Source organism: Marmota flaviventris, chromosome 6 (genome assembly GCF_047511675.1).
Source record: "Marmota flaviventris isolate mMarFla1 chromosome 6, mMarFla1.hap1, whole genome shotgun sequence".
Classification (NCBI taxonomy): Eukaryota; Metazoa; Chordata; class Mammalia; order Rodentia; family Sciuridae; genus Marmota; species Marmota flaviventris.
The window spans coordinates 112,165,206-112,174,050 of NC_092503.1; the positions used below are offsets into that span (position 1 = coordinate 112,165,206).

The 8,845-nt window shown below is 53.5% G+C and overlaps 1 protein-coding gene across 1 annotated transcript; it reads left to right on the top strand.

Moving 5' to 3' along the window:
• On the top strand, positions 1-6,811 carry LOC139706240 (gastricsin-like). Its single transcript, XM_071613940.1, has 9 exons — positions 1-65; positions 1,209-1,359; positions 1,697-1,814; positions 2,723-2,841; positions 3,183-3,382; positions 4,396-4,518; positions 5,036-5,183; positions 5,929-6,027; positions 6,659-6,811. The coding sequence occupies exons 1-9, from the start codon at positions 1-3 to the stop codon at positions 6,809-6,811; spliced, it is 1,176 nt and encodes a 391-aa protein (XP_071470041.1).
• The last annotated feature ends 2,034 nt before the right edge of the window (positions 6,812-8,845 follow it).

Below are 8,845 nucleotides of genomic sequence, written 5' to 3' on the forward strand. Positions count from 1 at the left end.
ATGAAGTGGATGGTGGTGGCCTTGGTCTGCCTCCTGGTCTTGGAGGCATCAACTACACCTGTCAAGTGAGTGTGGGCCTGGCTGTGGGTGCAGGGAACCTCAGGAAGCCTGCAGCCCTGTATGGAGCAGCTAGTCAGGGGGCAGCAGCTGGATCTGAGTGGGATTCTCTCTTGGGCCAGGGAAGGCTGCCCTAGGTGGAGCTGGGCAGGACTCAGCTGGGAGCAGACAGAGCCTGGCCTCAGGAGCTGCTAGTCAAGGCAACAGCTTGGTCCTTTCCAGACTGTGGGGGGAAGATGGTCCTGAGGCAGAGGGTAGGGTGACTATGCCCACGCAGGCCTTTGCACGATGAATATGGTTTCTTCCTACAAAAGATAACACCCTAACTAGAGGAGACAGATAATCCCTCCAAAAACTTTCCTGGGACCCCAAATTTGCTGGAAGAAGCCAAAATCATTTTAGCAAAAACACCAATTCCTATAAATCACTATAACATGAGGTGTTGAAAATTCAGGATGGAGCAGGTGACCTGCCTCAGGGGACACTACGACTCCCAGCCTGCCACCCTGCCTGCTGTGCCACCAGGGAAGAGTGCAGAGGGCCTTTTCTGTGTGTAGCTTTATAGCCACACATTCAACGAGCTGCAGATTAAACATATTAGGGGACAATTGCTGCTCCCCTACTCCACGGTGTGTCTCATAGACACTACCAGGTGCTTGAGTGCATCACAGGAAGGGACACAATTTGGGATGAGCTTTGCTATCTCTGAGAATTGTTTATTTTATTTCTACGTTTTCATGTTTCTGGTGACTGCACCCAGGTCAGGCACATGCTCAGCAAATGTTCTCCCACTGAGTCACATGCCAGACCTGAACCTTAAACAACAAAAGAACAAATATCAGCAGACATCCTCTGGAAGGTGTAAAGTCCCAGCGTCCCAAGTCCCTCTCCCCTTCATGGGAAGTATTTTCAGGGTCTCTGAGAGCAGAGGCCAGGGCAGGAAAAGGACCCCTGAGAGGGGCTGAGGGCTGGCATGAGGGAAGTTCATTGTTTCCCAAATGATGGAGCAAGTGCTGAGTGAGGTTGAAAGAAGTAGAGAAGGAAAGAACGAAGAGGAAGAGGGAAGGAGGCGAGGGAGAACATCAGGGAGGGAAGAAATGAGAAGGTAGAGGAAGGAGGGGGGCCCTGCCCTGACACCCAGGCTCCCCTAGGGTCCCCCTGAGGAAAATGAAGACTATGCGTCAGACCATGAGGGAAAAGGGCTTGCTGGGGGACTTCCTGAAGACCCACAAGTACGACCCCGCTCAGAAGTACCGCTTCAGCGACTTCAGCGTGCTCTATGAGCCCATGACCTACATGGATGTGAGTCCCAGAGCTCCAGGTGTCCCTGTCCCTGCTGCCAAACCTGGGGACTTCCTGCACTCCCAACCTGAGGCTGCTCCCTTCTCCCAGTCCTGCCAGCCTGGGCCACCCTGCTGAGAGTGGCCCATTGGGCAGAGCATGGGGAGGGCCCCAGCTCACCTGGCAGGTGACCCACGGAGACCACTTGGCAGCCCTGGGCAGGCTGGGATGAGGCCTGAGTGTTTGGGACCCTGACTTTTGGTGGTACAAGGGCAGGGCTGTCCTTCCTGCTCTGCCCATGGAGAAACCTGGTCTCTGGGTCCCCCTAATGCTCACAGCTGTCCCCATGGCTCCCCAGGCTGCCTACTTTGGTGAGATCAGCATCGGGACTCCACCCCAGAACTTCCTGGTCCTGTTTGACACTGGCTCCTCCAACCTGTGGGTGCCCTCGGTCTACTGCCAGAGCCAGGCCTGCAGTGAGTGCTGGGCTGGGCAGGGAGGGCCCCTGGGCAGGGCTGGGCACTGGCATGTCCAGGGATGCAGGCAGGGAAGGGTGCTCACTCCTGAGGAGGACCAGGGACTTGTTTAGGGTCTCAGGGCATCAAGCAGCCAGAGGGAGGAGGCTGGCCCTGCTCCAGGGTGGCCCCTTGCCTTGCCTCGTGTCAGGATGGACCCCTTTATCTCTGCCATCCACCTCACCCCCTCCAGTTCATTCTGCTCCACCCTCTCCTGCTCACCGGGCAGTGCTGCTCCTCCCCTCAGGACACTGTCCACTCTGTGCCTCGCCCTCCACTCTCCTATCCACTAGCTTCTCCCTGAGTATCTCCAGGGACTGGCCACAACTATGCTGGATGTGGTCCCTGTCCTGGAGTCATTTAGGGAGACAGAGGATCTTCAGTTTCTTAATGCTGCCCTGATTCATTCCAAAACCTTGGGGCTGGAGTGTGGACATCTCTGTCCACCATGGGCACACCCCATGCCACCTCCACATTCCACTATGCCCAGCTCCTGGGTGAATTGAGGTTGGGGTGAGTGGATTCCTCCTAGGTCTCCCTCCCACTCCTCACTGGATGAGCATTTCCCACTAGATTTCTGCCGGTTTCTGGTGTGGGGTAGAGATAGAGGTGGAGTCTAGGGCACCTGCTTACAGGGAGGTCATCATCCAGGCATCCAATTACCTGTGAAACATGGGCTTTCAGGCCAATGCCTTCCAACTAAGAGGATCCAGGGGCCAAGGCTGTCAGCCCCTGCCTTGGTGACCAGGTTGGGGTGCTGATGCCTCAGGCTGGGAGCTTAGGCTGAGGGCCAGGCAGGATGCAGCCCATGAGCCTGAGAGCCAGGCAGCCCTCTGCTCACCCCTGGCCTCCATGGCTCCCTCCTGCAGCCACACACCCTCGCTTCAACCCCAGCATGTCCTCCACCTTCTCCACCAATGGGCAGACCTTCTCCCTGCAGTATGGCAGTGGCAGCCTCACTGGCTTCTTCGGCTATGACACCCTGACTGTGAGTGCTCCAGCTGCCACCCCCGCCCTGGATGGGGGGTGTGAGAGGGTGGGGACCTAGATGTCCTTGTTCTTTCCTGTCCAGGGATGGGGCACCAGAGTGACCAGTCAGAGAGTGCCTTTTTTCAGGAGCTTAGAACTGGAGGGCAGAGGTGTGGGGATGGGAGGCTACAGTGAAGGAGGCCCTTGGAAGAGAAGTGACAGTTGGGATGCCTGTGGAGAAGTGGGCAGATGGGCCAGAGGAGGAAGAAAGACCATGGAGGGTCTCTGGTGGCAAGGGGCAGGAGGACATAGATGCAGTCAGAAGTGTCACTTCCACTCCAATGTGTCTTCCCCCCACAGGTTGAGAGCATCCAGGTCCCCAACCAGGAGTTCGGCCTGAGTGAGCAAGAGCCGGGTACCAATTTTGTCTATGCGCAGTTCGATGGCATCATGGGCCTTGCCTACCCTGCCCTGTCCGCGGGAGGGGCCACCACAGCCCTGCAGGGCATGCTGCGGGTGGACGCCCTGTCCAGCCCCATGTTCAGCGTCTACCTCAGCAAGTGAGAGACTGCCCTGCGGGTCCCTAACTCCTGCCCTGTACCAAGCCCTGATCCCTTGGGGTGTGGAGACCTCCCAGCAGGGGGTGGCTGGGCCACACTTGTTCAGAGCCTCAGCTCCTGGCTCTGACTCTCCTGCTCCCCTGCCCCTGCCCCAGTCCACTCTCATGACCCTTTGCCTTCCTAGGCAGGATGGTCTCTCCTTCTTCAGTCTAAACTTCTCCCGGGTGTCGCTGCTCTAATTCCCCATGTCTTGGGCCTGCCTCCTGCTCTGGGCCCCGAGAGCCCACTTCCTCACCTGTGCTTCTCCCCAAGGCCTCTCTGTCCAGTGACCTGCTGCCTCTCCTCCTGCTTGTGTCCTTCTAGGTCTTGGAGTCTTCTGGTCTAGGCCCTGGACTGACTCCTCACCCACTGTCCTACCAGCCCCCACAGCAGGCCAGGTCAGGAGGGGCCTGGGCCTGGCTTTTCTCTCTTGCTGTCCAGCTTTCTTCCTCTCTACTGTCTAGAGTCAGTTCCAACTTCTTGCTGTGGCTTGGTCTCCTTATCCTGCTTTCAACACATTGACCCTGTCACTAACCCTGGGGACTCCTTTTGGCTGTTTACACCTCCACATGAAACTCTAGGAACGGCCCACTCTACTACCACTAAGGGGAATCTTCTGGAAGAATCATGGCCTGTCTTTTCCTCCCTCCACCAAAGCCCTGTCCATGTCCACTTGCAGAGGAAAAGAAAAAGTTGGGTATCTGTGAGGCTCCTGGTGACAGGGCGCAGCAAAGGCATGAAATGAAAAGCAGAAGACAGCACAGTGTGGGTGGGGTCTACAGAGTTGGGGCTGTCCTTGACATAGGGCATTGTGGGACAGTGCCATTCAGAAGTCTCAGGGGACTCATGGACCTGTCTTCAGAAAAACCCTTTGGAAATCAGGGAAGGAGCTCTTTCCCTGTGAAGGTGACTGCTTAGCGTGGGTGCCCACTCCTTGGCCACTCCCTCACTTCCTTTGCCTGTGTGTCCTGCAGCCAAGAGGGATCTGAGGATGGAGGAGCAGTCATCTTTGGAGGTGTGGACGAGAGCCTGTACACAGGGCAGATCTTCTGGGCTCCTGTCACTCGGGAGCTCTACTGGCAGATCGGCATTGAGGAGTGAGTCTGGGTTGGGGGTCCCTGGGGACGCCCCTTCCTTGGAGCTGGCTTCTGGGCACCCGTAGCATGCACTCATCCAGGCTCCACTGAGGTGTGGTCACCGAGGACTCCTGTGGCCTGTCCTCCCTAGAGCCTCAGCTGGCCTCTGCAGGGGCATCAAGGCTGTGTCTGGAGAAAGGGGTGGGGGGCACATGTGGAATCCCAAGTATTGGAGAAGCTCCTGTCCAATCACACAGGACCCCACAGATTCAAAACTGAGGTATGTGGGACAACTAACTTGTTCCATGTCTTTTTAAAAAACATGATGTCCCTGGTTTTCAGTGCCTCTCGAAACTTCCTTGAAGTTATTAGAAATAGACCCCTGGGCCATTTAGGTGACCCTGCATAGACCTAGTGGGAATGTGAGACAGGGTGTCGTTGCATTGGCCTCCAGTTTGCTTGCTCCCCAGTGCCGGGAAGGTCCCCCCTGGCTGCCCTGTCCTGGTCGGGCTGAGGCTGCCCTCTTCTTGCCACCCAGGTTCTATGTTGGGGAAGAGGCTTCTGGCTGGTGCTCCCAGGGCTGCCAGGCCATGGTGGACACAGGAACCTCTCTGCTTGTTGTGCCCAAGAAGCATCTGAGCTCCCTTCTGCAGACCATTGGGGCCCAGGAGGATGAGTATGGACAGGTGGGTGTGGCATGGATGTCCCCTGGCCAGGAGAGTCCACTCAGAGCCATTTCTAGTTCCACATGGGACACCAGACTAGCATGGGCTCGATGCTTGTGCTGCCCAATGTACTGAATGTGGGGTACCCAACACCAGGCCCTGGGACAGGATGAGGCTGGAGGGTGGTTACGGTGGAGCCATATGTGGGTGCTGAGGGACATGGGAAGTCACTGTCAGGCACGAATTTCTTCTTTGCTACTGTCCACTCAGGAAATCAGATTGATCGCTGGTTGGGTTTTTGAGTTAGAACAATGTAACTGGAATGTTGGGGCAACAAAGGGAGCTACAAGGGACAACCTTCAGTCCACATCTCCCTCTCCTCCACACAGATATGCCCCCTCGCTCCCGTGTGTCCTGGCAAATGAGATGGGTCACCTAATTAGCCCTCCCCACTAGGGGAGGGTGCCCTGGTCCACTTTTTGCATATGGCTGTGTGGTTTCAAAGGACACCTGCAGGGAAAGGGCAGTGATTCAACCTCTTAGAGGGGCCATTCAGGCAGGAGGAGCTTCTTTGGTGGGGGACATTCTCAGGTCTCTCTGGATGTCACCCACTCTAGCAGTGCTTGTGACACCCATGCAGTACCTACATATCATTTGCCCTGAACTGTGCCCTCTGCTCCAAAAAGAGGTCTTGGGCATCCGGGAGGCTTAGGAGGTGCTCTGGGGAGGGGAATGAGGGGACCTGGAAGAACTTGTTTCTCTGCAGTTTTTCGTGAACTGTAATGACGTCCAGAACCTGCCCACCTTCACCTTCGTCATCAACGGGGTGCAGTTCCCTCTGCCGCCGTCTGCCTACATCCTCAACGTAAGTCCTGGTCCCTGAGGCTGAGCCACTGGGGTGGAGGAACAGGTGCAGCCAGAAAAGCTCCACCTGGCCCTGTGCCATTTCCCAACTCATGCCACCTGGGATTATCCCCACCAGAAGAGTGTCACCCATGATCAATTAGTCTCTTAATCAGTGGAGAGGGGCTCTGTCTAGGGCTAGCCACTATGTGCAGCCTGGTGCCCAGGCTTCCCACATGATTGTCACAGCATTTGATGGGGAAGATTCTCTTTCTCTTTTACAAATGAAAACCTGGAGTTTCATAGAGGTTCAATAACTGATCCCACTGCACAGATGATGAGGGTGAAGGCAAAGTTTCAATCAAGTTCGTCTTCCTCCAAGCCTTAATGACCCTGAAGTCCTGCTATAAATCAAATGCTGGAAGGGTCTTGGGGGAAGAAGAGTTTTCCCCCATGGGGACAGGCCAAGGCAGCCTGAATTTACCGATTTGAGAACCTCTCCCAACAGCCCCTACTCTGGTGAATCAGCTGGTCTTTGAGTCCTCAGGGGCAGTTCTTTCTCTGCTCATCTTTAAAAGTGTGCCAGTGACCCAGGGCTGAGGGCTGAGTAGTGCCCAGGCCATGTGTGACAAATGCCTTTCTCTGTGGAGCAGGAGGATGGCTACTGCTCTGTGGGACTGGAATCCATCGACATGTCCTTGGAGGATGGCCAGCCCTTTTGGATTCTTGGGGACGTCTTCCTCAGGTCCTACTATTCCATCTTTGACCTGGCCAACAACAGGGTGGGCTTTGCCACTCTCGCCTAGACTTTCCCCCTGGACACCTGGGCTCCCGTCCTCCTCTCGGCCCCATGTTCCCTGGGGCTCTCTGTGTGTCCTCTCTGCATTCTGCCTTCCTCTGTGGACCTTCTCTAATAATAAATAGTTTCCCATGTTACCAACCTGTTGTTTTTGGAGCTTTCTTGTGGCGTGGTCTTGGCCTCGGGGAATGAGGAGAGTAGGAATCAGGACAAGTCTCCCTCTGGAGGACTTGTGTGGCCATGAGGTTCCCTGGTGGGTCACTGAGATGATAAGAGAAAGAGAGCCTGAGCTGAGGCTTGGGAGAGGCCCTGACCCCTCAGAGCCTGGAGTGTCTGCACAGCTTCCCTCTAGAGAGGCTGACCGTGGCAAAGGGTCCCCTCTCTAACGACCTGAGATGCTCTGTCGGTCCACTTGTCCACACCCTGGGGTACCGCCAACCCCAGGACCCACATGTATGTCCTCTCAGAGTGTGACTGGGGGCCCAATTCCCAGATCTAGATGTCTGTCCTTCAGCTCTTAATCAATTTTGGCCAGAATTTTCTGAAGATTCTAGACACCTGTGTGCCCTTGCAACCTTCATGGTGCCCTAGAGGAGGAGGCTGTGCTAGAAACTACTTCTAGGTGGGCTTCTGGAGCCTCTGGGCTGAGTCAGGCAGATTGCATTTACCTGGACTCCTAGGTCCCAGGACTTTCATTTGAAAGTGGGCTGATGCTGAGCTATGGACAGAGCATAGCTCCTTGAATTACATGGACATCAAGCTCACTTTGTCTAACCAAGCCAGATCTCAGATCTCAGAGACCCAAAGAATGCAACTTCTGTGTTTGGAGACAAAACAGATAGTTGAACCAATAGTTCACAGCAGTTTCAATTCAGTCCAGACATCATAGGTCAGGAGGTCCCAAACTTAAATAGTTCCAACCCTACCCTCCTTCCCTTTGCCCTGTGTTTGTGTGGCTACTACTTACACTACCCTGATGTGAGGGGTGGGAGAAGAGGGTGGGCAAGTTTCACACCCAGCTCTCTGACTTGTGTATAGTACCATCACTGGTGGTGAGGGACAGTGGCTAGGGAGGATACTGAGAGATACCAACTGGTTCAGATGTGGGGACAGAGAGACAGACACAGAGTACTTCTCGTGGCTTGACCTCTGACCTGTATTCATTTGCCAGGCTTACCAAGGGGAGAGGGCCACCCACAAGCAGTGCTCCCTATCCTTCTTCTCTCCCACTCCTTTTTCACCTCCTCTCGTTTCTTATTCTTCTTTACGAATGTGATTTTTACCAGTAAAAATTCTTCAGACCTAAACATATTATTAATACAAATGGACCTAACAGATATCTACAGAGCATTTCATCCCAAAAGACCTCAATGCATTTTCTTTTTCATGTATTCCTGCAATCTTTTGCAAACTGGACAAGATTTAAGGCCACATCCAAGTCTTAGTAAATATATAACATTCTATGAAATTGCTTGTATCGCAACAGATCATAATGAAATGAAATTAGAAATCATGAGAAAATATAAAGTGAAAAACAACATAAACATATCTAGACTGACTATTACACTTTTGACTGATCAGTGGGTTCTAGAAAAAAATCAGGAGAGAAATTTTAAAATTCTTACAATCACACTATAATAGAGGTGCAGCCTATCAGAATCTCCTGGTCTCCATGAAGGCCACTGGGACAGTGGAGTTACAGATATGAGGGCCTACATAAGAACATCAGAAATCAAAATGAGGGGGAATAAAAATCATTTCTCAATAATAACACTGAATGTAAATGGCCTAATCTCACCAATCAAAAGACATAGACTGGCCAGTTGGATTAAAAATCAAGACCCAACAATATACTATCTGCAAGAGACTCACCTTATAGGCAAAGTCATCCACAGACAGACTGAAGGTAAGAGGATAGGAAAATCACGTTATTCACATGGACTCGTAAACAAGTAGAGGTTTCCATCCTATATCAGATAAAGTAGACTTCAAGTCAAAGTTAATCAAAAGGGACCAAGAAGGACATTTCATACTGCTTAAG